This window comes from Periplaneta americana, chromosome 12, assembly GCF_040183065.1.
Source record: "Periplaneta americana isolate PAMFEO1 chromosome 12, P.americana_PAMFEO1_priV1, whole genome shotgun sequence".
Lineage (NCBI taxonomy): Eukaryota > Metazoa > Arthropoda > Insecta > Blattodea > Blattidae > Periplaneta > Periplaneta americana.
Window position 1 is genome coordinate 38015613 of NC_091128.1, and position 16521 is coordinate 38032133.

The window sequence follows — 16521 nt, forward strand, 5'->3', positions numbered from 1 at the left end:
GGAATTGGGTATGGAGAAGAATGTAGCGCGTGAAATGGATGGATAGAATAAGAAATGAAGTTGTGTTAGAAAGATTGGAAGAAACTAATCAGGAAGGAAAAAAAAATTGGCTGGGTCATTGGCTAAGAAGAAACTACCTTCTGAACAATGCACTGAACAAATTGGTGAATAGGAGAAAAGTTTGGGACAAAAGAAGATATCAGATGACATACACCATAAGATACATGGATGGCGGAAAATAGAGAAGATTGGAGAATTCTAAGTTTGCAGTGAAAAAACCTAGCTTGCCCTTGGGCAGAAAACTATGATGCAAAACCATGGTCATCATCATCCTCATCATGATCACCCTGAAGGAGGAGGACGAACCCTAACGCTTCTTTTATCTTAGAAACTCAACCCACAGCAGTTGACTATTCTAAGGTTCGCTGAATATCCAGCCTTCGAGCACTCGTTCCTAGATCAATCCGCTAGCGCGTAGCCAAGATTTCTAAAGAAATTAAGACCAGACAGAATTATGTTGATACTTAACATGGAAAAAGTGGAAAGTCCAAAGAATAACCCCAAATGTAATTTTGTCCACCTCAAGTGTCATTAGATTTTCCAATAAAAAAATCCCAGATGTGGCAGGTAGTCGAACCCGGACCGCCTGCTTGACAGGGGAAAGATCTAGATCGCTGATGTACCGCAACGTCTAAGCACAGAGTCCCACATGCATGCAACGTAAGGAGATCAAAGTTATGTAATGCTGAATAAAAGACTTGAGCAGAAATTAACCACTAAATTATTCTCCTGTAGGAGAGGGTAAACACCTAGCCCTACTTCTGTCCGGGGGACGCCGATTCCCGCCCAATTTTGTTGTTTGAATTCAGTGAAGTCCGATTCCCCCCATGCCTTAACCAGACACACAGTTTTCCATCACACTTTACACAGACTTCGAACTGTCAAGGATAAAACTGAAATAACTATAATCTATACTCTTGGAGTGTTTAATCTTCTACATAGGCTAAAAAACATTGAGAAGAACTTTGTAGGACATGACATTGCAGTATTGCGAAAGATTGATCTGTCTGTTATCTAATTGTTCAACTTTATTCTTTAAATAGTTTATTTTTTGTTTGTAGGTATTTGTAGTTGTAGTCTACCTGGATGGATAACGGCACAATTTATTTTAATTTCGATATCTGTACTTCGCATAAAACATCTAAAATCACAAAAATGTTCGGTGGTGACATGTAAAAGCAACTATTAAATTTTCCGTGGAAACTTTCACTATTTATGTGTATAAAGAAAGTGCACACATTGTTGGAAGTAGTCGATAAATACTGCTATGAACCAATATTTTCTACATTTTTCTTAGGTAATTCTAAATGTACCATGACACGCATCCACCCAGCCAGCCAGACGTTACGGAGGGAATCGGAGTATTTAATTCCAGCAGCTCCTTTTTGGCGCGGAGGGAATCGGTCTATTTACAATTACTGCTTCGGAGGGAATCGGGAAGAAAAATCAACCGCGGGAGGAGTCGGTAGCCACTGCTTCTGCCATAGTGAAATATTACGCAAACCACCGGCTAGGCGCCACACCAGTTGGTTGTCTGCGTATCCAGATTTCGTATCCCTCCGCACCAGTGACCAGAGAAATGCTTTGAATATATTAAAGGAATGGAGATCGATCGGAATTATGTTAATGCTTCATGGGGCAACGAGGCAACCTCCCAATAAGCCCAAATCCGACACAAGTTTAATATTACAGACTTTTCCACGACTCTAATCCTCATTACCTCTAAAAAGCGAAAATATCGGGAAGAGTGGGAGCCAGTTATTCTTTGTTCTAGATATGGCGAAAATATAAAGTGTCTATTTAGCTAAAAATTGTTAACTTGGAACATTACGATGCTTACTATACTATTATTAATAATATCGTTATTATTATTATTATTATTATTATTATTATTATTATTATTATTATTAATTTACGAGAATTTTTTTCTGTGTGAGTATAGTATCAGTTTCCTATGTGATATTTTTTAGCATTTAAACCAGTTAAATGTTAGGCTACAAGCCCGCCAGCCAAATATTGTCTAAATGCATGGTACAATTCAGGCATTCATAAACAAAGTTATTCTCTTGATGGAATACTTAAAATGCGCAATCACATTATTTCTCATGCATAACTTACATACTTACATATCCTTACCTTACTTCCAAAATCTCTTTACTCGCTCGAATGTCGATTTTCACTTATCGCGCGTTTTTTAAATACATCGACAGATCCATCTACTGACAAACCAACCTCCCTCCCTCTCTCTCTCTCTCACTCTCTCTCTCTCTCTCTCTCTCTCTCTCTCTCTCTCTCTCATAAGTTGGTTCCTAAACCTTGTAACTTAACTCAGTAGCGTGAAGCAAAGCATTGCTATCTATGGAGCGAGGACACTGTTCGCATGCAAACAGGGTGCGAATTAAGATTTCTGATGGGGGGGGGGATAGAATCCTAGACAGGGAATACCATACATAAAATTATTATTATCCTCATTCGATACGGCTCAACGCTTGGTCGCACTGAGTTGCTTGTCTTGCATCTTGATCATAATAACTATATCTGTGAACAGGCTTCAGATAAGATGTGTAATTCCTTAGCTATTGCTTGTTGTCAGCTTGCCAGTGATGGTAATACATCAATATTATTTTATTTGCTTACTTTGTATTTTATAAAGTACATACAGTATACTCGTATTAAATGAATTATATTTTGTAAGGGGGGATATAAGTTATCCCTGGCAGGGATGTTAATATGAATTTATGAGAGGGGATAACTTTCCAACAGGGCGGGAAATCCGCCGCATCCCTCCCCTGCATGTAAGTATCTGTTTCATTACTTCTTGTCATTAACTCTTTATTATCTGAGATGTTTACAGTATGAATAGGTTTCCTGAATATGTTACACATAAAATGAGATGTAATGTATGACTCAAAAGCCACTAAAGCATTTAAAATGATATAGGTAGTTAATTAAGACGTTTTGAATCTAAGATTTTGTATACAAGATACATTTTAAAAACGTTTTATAAAATATCCTCGTACAAAAATGAGTAGGCCTACAGTAAAAAAAAAAATACAATTTTGGACCTTCGAACGCTACCTACTTTAAATAATTTATTCCCTTTGATTCGTGTTATGTCAAGGCCCCAGAATGGGTATTCGCTAGACAATCTGCAGCGGGTCCTCCTGTGTCCTACAATGACAGCGTCGTCAGTTCTCTACTACTAAAGTCTGTGTGATGTATCTTGTCTCACTGTGAAAAGAGAGAGAAAGGAGATATGTCTTACTTCGTCTGTATTGTTATGGCGATGGGGGAATGGAGCGGTGCCGTCCATCCATCCAGTGGCGGAAGGGACCAGTTGATACATTCTGTAGCGCAAAATAAAATTAAAGAAATATCTCTCTTTGTACTGTGTAGTTCCGTCACTGAGCTTGTCTTTCAAGAAATTGATTTCCGGTAGCCTGCACAATAACAAGGTTTTGAAAGGAATACTGAAAATTTACAACCCTCCTATAATCTCCACCCTCATTTGAAGGGACTTTGTTTTATTGCTACTGAGACAAGATAAACCTTACCAGGTATAGATGAAATTGGTGGTACACAATGTCAACCTCAAAATCCAGGAAGACCATTGTTTCATTTGGAATGAAGATGATGGACAGATAACTTCCAAATAATTCAGCATAATTGTCTATAATTTCATTTCTGATCTGCAAACTTTTCAGGAGATGAAGTTGTTTTATATAGTGACGGTTGTACAGCTCAGAACAGAAATGTTACGCTGAGCAATGTCTTGCTTCATATCGCCCAACAGAAAGAAATGATGGTAGCTCAGAAGTACTTGTTAAAGAGTTCATACCGAGATGTAATGTGACTCGATGCACTCACTTATTGGAAGGAAGTTAAATAATCTAAAAATTCACATTCCGCCAGTGTATGCGTCAATTTGAAAATTAACTCATCATAAACCAAGGCCCTTTTCAGTGTTACATTTGGATTATAATTATGTATTGTCGAAACTTCGGTGTACTGATTTATTATGCCTCTATTAGGCGTGGTTTCAAAATAGATGGTCCTAAGACATCTGGTTTAAGATACATCAAACACAAACAAGACGTCACGATTACAACCTTCACTTAATGGTGACTGGGCAGACTGGGCACCATTGTGGCACAGAAAGAAACCCGAGAACAATAAGGAAGACAGCGCTGTGACTGTACTGTACAAATATAAATTTGAACACTTGCAGGAATTACAAAAAATCGCGCCTAAGGATGTTTCTCCTTTCTATGGCAATTTGTCTCATTAATTTCTTACTATGATGATTGCGCATTGCACTTACAAAAGCAAAATTTAAACTAATTGCTGTTATGGACGTTATGTTTGCTTCAGAGCTACTTCGCGCGGATCCACCATGCCAAATACCCGGTAATGCTGTACATCCACGGTGGGCTGTTCGAGTTCGGAACAGGGGCCAGCAACAGGGCCGGGCCTGAGTACCTGCTCAACCACGACGTAGTCTTGGTTACCATCAACTACAGGTTAGGTGTCTTAGGTAAGTATTGCAGTAATATTGCTTCGTAGTTTCTGCTCTGCAATTAACAGTCTTTGCGAGCTACGAAGTTTACTCAGATAAAATAAGATAGTGATATGCCGATAGAGAATTAGGTCAAACTGGAATTATTATTATTATTATTATTATTATTATTATTATTATTATTATTATATTGTCCCTTCTTATCCATGTGTATAATTAATTCGTTATGCAATAATGTTCTTGCTCTTCAATATAGATTAAATAATCAATATCTTATCTTTAATGCAACTTAAATATTATACTTCATCCACTCAAAGTTACATGCTTTATTTTTAGAATGATCTTCAGGTTATTGGAATTTAGATAAGAATTTACGAAGTATACAAACAGAAATTAGTTATTTATGTATTAAGGAAAGTAAGTAGTTTTCACTAGTCGAGGACGAGTTTGCACCGAACCATAGCGAGGGCTGCAATTAGGCGGTCCACACGAGCAAATTCTACTTAACTCACGAATTGCACATAATGTTTCTTTTTTTCTCCCACTCCCACATGTTAAGCAATAAAAATATATTTCTTCATTTTACAGCACTTAATACCTGAACTGTTGGGAATATCGTTGACTTTAGAGTATTATTTTGTTTGTTCCTATACGACTGTTGAACGAAACATATTTTCACTTGCTTTCCTAGGGAAGTAATGTGACTTACGTCCCATCGTCAATAGCAACCAATATTATCTATAGTAATGTCACGAGAGATCTGAGATTTATTAGGACTATTTCGTGAATAAAATAAAAAATGTAAATAATTATCTCTAAAATTCACAAATAAAATGTTAATAATTATACATTTACGAATACTTGACCTATTCAGACATTGTGAATTTGAAATAGATCAATATCGATTATTGCAATAAAGAAATTCGATGTTATTCAGTAATGCCAATTGCGAAAATCGAAATACAGGTTTAATAATGCCAATTACCCATACTGCGCTTTTCTCGTGTTATTATAACAGAAATGCATTTTCATTATCTGCTGAAATTATAATTTAATTTAAACATTTTTAATATGATTACAAGTAATCTGATTAATACATTAATTAAATGAAGAATTGTTGAAAACGCAATTATGAAATCTGACTGAAGGAGTGTAACTTTTTTCGGATAGCCTACATGCAATTAGAAGATGAAGATGTAGGTGTGGAAGTAGAATTTCGCACTTTATTTAGTACTTCATCGTTACATTACACACTACACCGAGAACTAAGAACTATGTAAAATGTGGAGTCAGCTATATAGCAATGCTTATGTATTCACACTACAGCGAGACATATGTTGCTACACAGTGAAGCCATCTCTGTATAGATAATTAAAACACGAATTTTATTACGGCATACGGAAGGTAGTTTGATCAAAGACCTTGTATATAATATTAAACAAGGCCTTTGGATTTGGTATGCGCCGATGTTACATAAATTTGAATATCTGGCTTTCTATTAATTGTTTCATTTCATTCACGTAATACAAATTTTGAAGGCTACAATTAGGTTAATTACCTGTGGGAGCAGGACCAATGTCAACTATGCCTTATTTCGACCGTTACTCCGTGCTACAGGAAAGCACTTTTCATAGCTCGACAAACACATTTTCAATCTTTAATTCATTGCTTGATTGCATAAAGTTTAAAGAAATGTTCAACCGCATAGATACATCTTAATGGATTCATGCTCATCGATTTACGGGGAAACAGTTGGCGACACCGACTAAACAAAAGAACGACCATGCGGTAAATTGATAGCGATAAATCTACCTGCAAAAATTATCGCGATGTATAATTGTGATTGGTTGGAATTCAAAATTTCATTAGGGGAAGTCGGGGAAATATGGGCACCTTAGTACTATTTCGGGTACAATATCTCTCGGTTTTTTTCTAATAATTAATTTTATAGCTGGGATATGTTTCTTAACAATTTAGCTATATTTTATAAGAATCGTGACTGCTTACTCCTAAACGTATTCAAGTAAAACTGGAAAATGCAAGTTAATGTGTTTTGCCCATATTCCCCCAAGTGTGGAGGGTAAAATGGGCATTATTGATATGAATCACAGTCAACTGAAAGAAGTGAAAAAACACTTAAAATACTTGAAAATATAACTGTATTAACTATATTATATATTGTATATGCAATTTGTGATGGTTATTGTGTAACGCCTTTGGCAGATGATGTGACTCTTTGGCGATGAATGACGTTTGGAGATTCTAAGACATTTGAATCAATGGAAGGAATTGTATGAATTGTAGGTTTGTCACCTGATGCTGCAGTGCCAATGTAAGCATAATCAGGAATGACACTCATGTGCAGTGGAAAAGGGCCTGAAGCTCGGAAGGCATTTACAGCCAGACATACATTGACACATCTGTTCCATGACTCCATGACTGAACTCTTTTCCCGTTCACCATTCCTTCCAGTGCATCCTTCAGTAGGCAGTTTCTTCTCAGCCAGTGACCCAACCAATTCCTTTTCCTCTTCCTGATCAGTTTCAGCAACATTCTTTCTTCACCCACTCTTTCCAACACAGCTTAATTTCTTATTCTGTCTGTCCACTTCACACGTTCCATTCTTCTCCATATCCACATTTCAAATGCTTCTATTCGCTTCTCTTCACTTCGTCGTAATGTCCATGTTTCTGCCACATACAATGCCACACTCCATACAAAGCACTTCACTAGTCTCTTCCTTATTTATTTTTCCAGATGTCTGCAGAAGATGCTCCTTTCTCTATTAAAAGCTTCCTTGGCCATAGCTATTATAGTCCTTTTGACTTCCTGGCAGCAGCTCATGTTACTGCTTATAGCACACCCCAAGTACAGTATTTTAAGGCAGCGTTTCTCAAACATTTTTTAAGTGCGGACCACTTTTTTAAATCAGAACAGTTCCGCGGACCACCTTATTCTTGTTCCCTTCAAAAGCAAATTTATCATTTTTGTAGCGTATTTTAATACCAGTATACTTATATTTTAAAATAGAATTAATTAATTAAAATTAATTTAATTCAATTGATTTTATATTAGTACTAACTAATTAAGTTAATGTTAATAGAAGAAAATTCATTTTCGTTTTTTTTTTTTTTTATAATTCAAGGCTATTAGAGTTTGGATAATCATTAACTTACATTAATGAGATGGATGAGCCTACCGATTCTTGCACAGTTCTATATTTGAATGTATGCTGATAAGCTTAAGTCGGAGATTGTCACATACATCGAGTCGATTTCGGTACTTTGTTTTTATTCGAGTTAGTAATGAAAACCCTTTCTCACATAGATACGTAGAAGCGAACTGAATTATAATCTCTAAAGCACCATTGTACAGTACACTATATTCTCTTTTCACTTATGATGAGGTCTAGAAATTAACCATACCTTCCGCTTGGAATTTCATTTTAAGTTCGGTGTCACTCGAGACTTCAATTAACTGTTCTCTTTCACTAAATGAAAGTTTGTTATTTTAGTATCGCAATGAAAGGGATCACGAACCCATGAAAATTCATCATATTTACTTGGAAAATAAATTTCATATTGTGACCTGAGTTGTATTATTGGTGTAGGACGTACAGTCCGTGACCATTTCAATGTGCAGACTGGGTGTCGGCAAAACTATTAAGAAAGTTATAAATACATGAAAAGGTTCGGTACTTTGGTCCTCTGTTATGAATTCGGGTGGTCCCTGGCTGGGTTACAGGCGCGGCACTAGATGTGCAGGGAAAAGATGGCGAGAAACACCACGTTCATAGTGCTTTAGATCTCTCTTTTGTTTCTGAGAGTAGAGTGGGGTAATTAAATTCATAAACTGTCAGTACTGAGAGAAAAAAGTGAAAGGCGATTGCCATGTGTCATTTCTAAACTCTGAGATTTTCAGCTATAACGTGATACGCAATTCGTTTGAATTTTATTTTTTCTTCCGTCTTTTTTGAAAGACCACAAGGGCAGACCCCGAGGACCACAGGTGGTCCGCGGACCATAGTTTGAGAAACGCTGTTTTAAGCTGTTCACTTGCTCTACTGCCTCATTTAGAATTCACAAGTTTATCTTCTGTATTTTTCTTCCTATGTCCATGAATTTCGTCTTATTTGCATTTATCTTCATCCCATACTGCTCACAGCTGTCATTTACCTCAAGTAGCATATCTTTTAGTATCATTTCCACCTCTCTGCTTCTGATTATTATTATTATTATTATTATTATTATTATTATTATTATTATTATTATTTCCCCATAACTGAAGGAGTATAAAGTAATATACCAAGAGCTTACTTTACTCTTAGATTTCTCGGCGTGTATGCTTTCATTCTTAATTAAAGCAGGCCCCTTACAGAATTTAAGAAAAAGTCCTTAGAGACAGCTCCATAAACAATACTGTAATGAAGAGATGGATTAGCCAGACATTAACAAAGCGTTGTTCTCACCAGTCTACCTTGAAACACTCTACAGCAAGGAGAGCAATGCGTGGCCCATAGTAGCCAGTATTTTGTGAAGCGCCCTAACTCAGAGCAAGGCAGTGGACTGACAAGAACCCAAGGGGGTATTGCTGCCGAGGTGCAAAGGAATGCTTTCGTCTATACATATCGTGATTCAGATTCAATATAAAATACATTCCACGTGAAGTTGTTTTCTTGCGTTTAAAGTTTCTAGGAGAGCTGCATGTGGGTTTTTTTTTTCTTTTTCATTTGTGGGATTCTTCAGAGAATCTTGAAGGTGCCCTACAGCCCGGATCGGGCCTCGGCTTCCTTAAGAATTCTTCTCCATCGGTCTCGATCTTTAGCCACCGTCCACCAGTTCTTCACTCCAAGCCTCTTAATGTCATCATGCCTTATTCTTGCCATGTCGCCATAGATTTGACCGTCCGGCTTTTCCTTCTTTAGGTTTCTGAGCAATGGACTTTTTCCGGGGTGGGGTTGCTAACCACTACTCCCAACCGCGCAGCAATCCTGCGTGGACGATGATTTTCTGTCTGGATTTTCTCCCGTAGCTGGCATGTCCCAATTATAGCGTCGGGTACTCGCTTTTCCGCCCTTACATGCTTAGCGTTACCCAGGGGTCACGACGAGGGCGTGCATGTATTTGACTTGGTAGGAATGAGTGGCATTTCTCGAGCTTTTAAATGAAGTATAACTGCCAGTTGAAGCATTAATAATAAATAATTACTGACATTATTTTGTCTCGATATTTCACATGTACTTCACTCCATTATCAGATCCTTATACTTGCACTTCAAGAATTTTCAGCCTCATTTCTTAGAAATGTCAGTTTGCTGGAATTGCAACATTTATCGTTGAACATAGCATGCTACTTACTGTACAGTCCACTGCTGTGGAGCTTGTCGCTCTATGTGTATTTATTTGTTCATCCCAATATGTTCTTACGTACCTTCAGAGTGAAATGCTGAAAATAAAGTTCACCTTCTTATTTCGTCAATGATTTCATTTTCATATGACTTTTAAGCTTAACTGATATAAAAAACTACAAAGAAAAATTTCTTGCTAACTAGTAATAAACTGAATGGTTCTAAAACATACAGTGAAGGAATATGTAATTTTATAAGAGACATTTCTGCACTCTACTGGGTGTTCATTTCAAAGTGTGTCATGACGTCACTGTTGTGAGTCAGCGATTTGAAGCGAGTTTCAGCTTTTATGTCAGAGAAGTTGCCTATTAAGCAAGGCGTTCAATCTAAACTTGGGAACGTGTACGGTATAACTTGAATGTCGTAGCAACAGATGGCGGTCTGTAAAGTTTGTGTGCTACCATAACCTCTTTCGAACTGTGTTTTGCGCGGGCAAGTCGTACGCAGGGTATTTGTTATCATCGATTGCGTACGGCAACATTCCACAACACAAATCAAATGCTCCGTGCCATGTTGACCGTCGAAGTTAATGTCAACACATACGTAAGTAATCGTCTTAACCCTCTCCCCATATCCCGACAGTAAGAAAAAAAAACTCACTTCAGTACGTGTTTTCAAACAGTTCACATTCTTGCCACTATTGGCGTTACCGTACATATCGGTAAGTAATCTTCAGAATGAACGCCGTACTTGCTAGGCAACTTCTCTCGCATTTAGGTAATACGCCTCTGCGGAAGTGTAGGAAGATTGAATTCTCTAGGCTCATCGGATAGCCACATGACGACATACAGCGAGCCATGACACATTTTGAACTGAACACCCAGTATAAAGAAAGTTTTACTGCAGGTTTCCTGAGTACAGGGGATGACGAAGCGCCAGGTAATTGGGCTATGAAGGATCAGGTGGCAGCACTGCGCTGGGTGAGAGACAACATCCACAACTTCGGAGGAGACCCCAACAAGATCACGCTGATGGGGCACAGCGCCGGCGCCACGTCTGTTCACTTCCACATGTTCTCGCCTCTCAGCAGAGGTGGGCATATTCCTCTATTGGAAATGATTAGATCCTTTTAATATAACCTACCTAGCAATAATTATAAAATCGAATCTCATAAGGAAAGTAATATTGTAAGTGATTGTTATACACAACACAATAAACGGATATCGTGAAAAATAGGCAGTTAATAAGAATCTGATTCCCAAGCCCATAAGATTTAAATTTGAATGAATCAATTCATGGAGTGGATGTTGTCAATCAAAGAATCAATGAGTGTGTGAGTTTTAATGGCAGGCAGTGTTTTACCAATGCCCCGTTTATTAAAATCTTCATTCCATACAAGAAGAAGCCTATGTACACAAATGTACGTGTCTGAAGCCCTTCGTATTGTCTGCAGAACAAGGAACAGAACGCGACATGAATCAGTTCCCTGTCTGGAAACACATCTATTATATATTTTCGATGTTTTCTAAACACGAAAAGGAAATACGATGTGCTAATTAAATCAGTTAGAAAACTAAAGTAGGTTGTCACGAAAGGATGTAATTTTTAGGCGGGGTTGATAGCAGACTGTTGCAGTGAGGCGTGACAACATAACAAGGAGGTTGTGTAATGGTGTTCACCACTGGAAACCCTGACCGAAACACAGAGATGGAAACGCTGGAAGAGCCAATCTGTTTCTCTTTTTACTCCTTGTACTGTATTATCGTAACACTGTTGACAATATTGCAGTGAGGTGCGATAGCATAAGAACGAGGTTGTGTAATGGTACGTTGGTCGGCCAATCAGTTTCTGTTATTGTTTACTCCTTGTGTTGTATTATCGCAATACTCTGTCGATATCACTGCAGTCTGTAACAGTGTTGCCAAGTCAGCGGTTTTGTAGCTAAATCTGGTGCTTTCAGGACTATGGTCAGCTACAGAATTTTACCGTCAGCAGCTAGCTATTTATTTGGCGTTTTTTGACGATTCCGGCAAAGGGAGACGATATTTTTAAGTTTTTTTTTCTGTAAAGATGTTATATTGGTTTTATATGTATTTGCAGACAACAACATTAGTTAATCATAAACCAGAGATTAACATGGTATTATCACAATTTTTCATTGTGCGAGTATAAAATATCAACGTTTTATGTTAACTCGATTTCTTGCAATCATGTCCATTACCTGCCTCATCCATTATTGTAGAAATAGGTATGGTACATTCGTTAACTCTTTAGACTAATCATTTAGGCATTATTTTTTTTAATGAACTGATAATATGTTTAGTCATAAAGAGTAGATAATGAACTGAATTATTATTTTAATTTATGACAACTTATATTATGATTCATTCATTCATTCATTCATTCATAGTGTTCTGCCCATGGGCAGGTCTTTCACTGCAAACCCAGCATTCTCCAGCCTTTCCTACTTTCCTCTTTGTCTTCTCATATGATCCATATATCTTAATGTCGTCTTATATTATATATTATTTAATTTATCATTCCGCATTGTAGTTTATGTAACACATACTTAAAACTTAAAATCAAACTTATTCTTGGCAAGCACGTCTCCAGCTCAGTGTGAAATCAGATTTCGAACCGACTGGTGTGATTGTGAATGCGATTGTTTCCGAAGTGTTCAGTATATTATTCTTGATCTACTTCATTCAATTTTGAAGCCGCGTAAAACTCCATACGTACAAAAGTTTAAAGATGTGTGAAAAAAAAAACAATGATTTATTTATTTATTTTTTTTATTTATTTATTTATTTATTTATTTATTTATTTATTTATTTATTTATTTGTTATTGAACATAACAGGGAAAGCGCAATTACAATGTTCAAGACTGACAAAGTAATTGAAAGACTGGGTGGAAAAAGTTGCCGGTGATATTTCGAAAGCTCGATGTATATGATGTAAGGTGATACTGAGTGCAAAATATTCAGATTTAATAGTCCGTACGATTGATTTTGTATAGAATATAGAGCCTACGAAGGTATACACACTTTCCATAATTTAGTCTACATTTTTATAAAATTCTCCAGTTCCTAAAACTGTATAATTTGTATTTCAAATTTGGAAGTGATGTGTTAAGAAAAATCTGGAGTTTTTCAAGTATAGTTTATCGGTTTTTTTAAGCTTATGCAGCGGTAAATGGAATTCTGAGTTGGCAACACTGGTCTGTAATGACTAACTAGTTGTCGGTAATTCAGGCCTAAGGTTATAAGGCGAAGCCGGTTCGTTAGCTGACGCTTCATAATGTAACTACATTCTTGTAAAAGTTTAGCATCTATTCGATGCTTGATTTTTTTTTTTATTTTACTTGGTTATTTAACGGCACTGTATCAACTACGAGGTTATTTAGCGTCGATGGGATTGGTGATAGCGAGATGATACTTGGCGAGATAAGGCCGAGGATTCACCATAGATTACCTGACATTTGCCTTATGGTTGGGGAAAACCTCGGAAATAACCCAACCAGGTAATCAGCCCAAGCGGGAATCGAATCCGCGCCCGAACGCAACTCCGGATCGGCAGGCAAGCGTCTTAGCCGACTGAGCTACGCCGGTGGCTCGATGCTTGATGTTGAGTTGTTACCTTAAATTAATTATGTTACATTTGTAATTGCCCCACACGTGTCTGCCTCATTCTTCGGCGTGAACATAGAACCAATCAGCGTTTAGAGCGCGGAAGAATATTGTGATATGTTTGTTGATATGAGGAGACTTCTTGTATGGAATGAGGATAATTTTGAAAGACTGGTGCATTCATTTTGTCATACACACAGCTTAGAAGTCGTTTGTCCTGATTAACTTTCAGTTTAATTAGATTACCAATGCTTAATTAACTATGGACAAACAAAGCCACTTTCAGGATTTCCACCTAAGTGGATTAAATTGAAAGCTGAGCGAGAAGAGCAGTTCGCATGTTCTGTAATATTTAACTAAATTATAATTTTGAATGGTGTGAGCTGGGAGAGGATTAGTTGCTCAGCAGGTAACAAGATAGACTGCAAAAATAAGATGGCGAAGACAATGTTCGAAAAATAAGAGCCCATCGGATAACGTGAACGACGAAAATTTAGAAAACAATTTCTAAAATTTCTAAGAAATGCAAAGGAAAAGATGTTTAAGGAAGTGAATAGGTCTGTGGCCCATTTCTTGGTCTTACCCTGACAACTGTCCTAATTCTTTAAGAATACCGCGGAAACCCAAGAGCAAAAAGAGCTAGTAGCGTGATTGTATTAAAATTTGGAGGGAAACCATCGATCGGTAACTTATGAGCAAGCTTCGAGACTTCGGACCCGATAGAGCAGTTCAGTGGGAAATCCGCATAACGGCGTACTGAGTATAGTGGTAAAGCGTACAGTGGGTGGGGGTACTGTAGAATGAATGCGAACAAATACGCAAAGGAAAACGCTCTGGATTTGAAGGTTCTGATGAATAATTTGGTTTTCATACAAACCTATTTTCAAACTGTGTCTGAAACTATTACACGGTTAGAAAAGTCAGAGCAAGAGATGCCGGAAGCCCTCAAATTAGTTGAGAAAATGACACAGAGATTTAATGAGACACCAAGTACACCGGTTACTGAACGTGTAAAACAGAAGTGGAAATCAATTTTATGTAAAAATAACGGATATGGAGCATTGTGTAACATAAACAGCAAATTAGTGGACATAGAGTCACCCGAGAATAAAGGATTGTCTCTTAGAGACTGCAATGATGTTAGGTTTCTTAGTTTGGCTCCTGTCACGTCATGCGACGTAGAGCGCAGCTTTTCACAGTACAAATTGTGTTTGGCAGATAGCGAAAAAGATGTACGTTTCAGACACTGAAAATGTATCTGTAGTACATTGCAATTCAGTACTGTAACTGCACTTCTTAAAGATGACCAATAGGATTAATGAAGAAATTAAAATTGCTACATTTCATTTCCACCATTAACACTGTCTATAATTAAACACAAATGCTTATAAAAGACAGAAGAATAAATACTTTTCACATTATTTTGACATTATCATTGTGTAATGTATATTTACTTTCAGAATGTACATATGTGTGTGTTCCCCCGTACTACCGTACTCTATTGTAAACAGTAACGTTGTTACCTCAACACATTTCTACCTTTCACTACCTGCAGCGAGTCAACAACCTATAGTACATGCACAGTAAACTTATTGTATCGGGTCGCAAGTCTCGAAGCTTGCTTATGAGGAACTTTCTTTATTCAACATCACAATATACACTTACTACTATCACTGTTTAATAAACACTGTTACCTGCTCGTGAAACAGAAGAATAAAATTGTAATTTATTCGATATATAGACCTACATTGATTTTTATGACTGCAAAGTAGTGACATATTTATTGGGGTAGAAGAGAAGCCTGTGTGGACTGCATGTTAGGATGAGTCAGTAAATTAATAAAACATAACAAATGAATTAGTTATCATACATTTTTTCTGATTGTGCTTCCCTGTCGATGCCCATGGTGTATAATTTGCAGGCATGTTCCACAGAGCGATTAGCCAGAGCGGAACTGCATTCTCGCCCTTCATGCTGCCGCTTTTCGACCCTTTTGCTAAAGCTCAGGAACAGGCGTGGACTGTGGGCTGTCCCAAAGGAAGTTCTGTGGAAATGGTGCGATGTCTTCGCAAATTGGACGTTGCTTACCTCGTGGAAAATCAGGTAACAATACAAAACAACGCATTTTAAAATTTGATAATGAAATTCCACTATTTGACATCGACCTTCAAAATAGTCCACCGCTGCGGACTAACAGCATGTCTGACCTTGAAGCGCGCGGCCCCGGATTCAAATCCTGTTTGGGACAAGTTACTGGTTGAGAATGTTTTCAAGGTTCTCCCTCAATCAATTCAAGTAGAATTTCTAGTTAACTTTCGGCTTTACACCACGGACTCATTTCGCCTTCATAATATTACATTTCCTCTCTTTCATCACTTCCGTTTCTCCCCCATATTTCGGACTTGTTCCGCTGCAGGCCGCCACCGAACATGAACCCCGTGGAATGAGGCTATTAGTGCTTATGGTTGTGCTATATACCGTGGGCTCTCCCCTGGGGATTATAGTGCTCGTGAGACCCATAAACCGCTCACTGGCGCTCGTGTTATGCTCCCAAATTGAACAGCCGACGAGCTGAATAAGTATGGTTCGTTCGTGTGCAGTTTTTAATTGCAGCAATACACACGGATGTAAAGATAAAGAAGGAAGGAATGTTACATTTCACTGATTAGTTAATCTTTAAATTCTACGACGATTTTTGCTCCATATTATGTTACAGAAGAAAAACTATTGTACTTAAACGACTGTATTATGCTTCAGGTTTCCTCAGAGTAAAGATTCCCTTAACCGAAAGTGGATAGGTGCAATCCTCAGAGAGATTTTCTACCCTACAACGAATCATTGAATATGTTCAACTCATTTCGAACTACTTTGAAAATATGTTATTACCATATAAATTGTTATTGTCCTTCATCCACTCCATTCCTTCATTTTCTTGAAACAGATAATTATTCGCCGAATTTAAAGATACAGAA

The 16521-nt window shown here is 37.5% G+C and overlaps 1 protein-coding gene across 1 annotated transcript in view; it reads left to right on the forward strand.

The window, feature by feature from the left end:
- LOC138710027 (juvenile hormone esterase-like) overlaps positions 1 to 16521 on the forward strand; it is a 44782-nt gene that overhangs the window by 7460 nt on the left and 20801 nt on the right. The window contains exons 3-5 of the mRNA XM_069840687.1: positions 4432 to 4594; positions 10829 to 11014; positions 15471 to 15652. Coding sequence (XP_069696788.1) covers positions 4471 to 4594; positions 10829 to 11014; positions 15471 to 15652 — 492 coding nt within the window. The 5' untranslated portion in view covers positions 4432 to 4470. The remainder of the gene's footprint in view (positions 1 to 4431; positions 4595 to 10828; positions 11015 to 15470; positions 15653 to 16521) is intronic.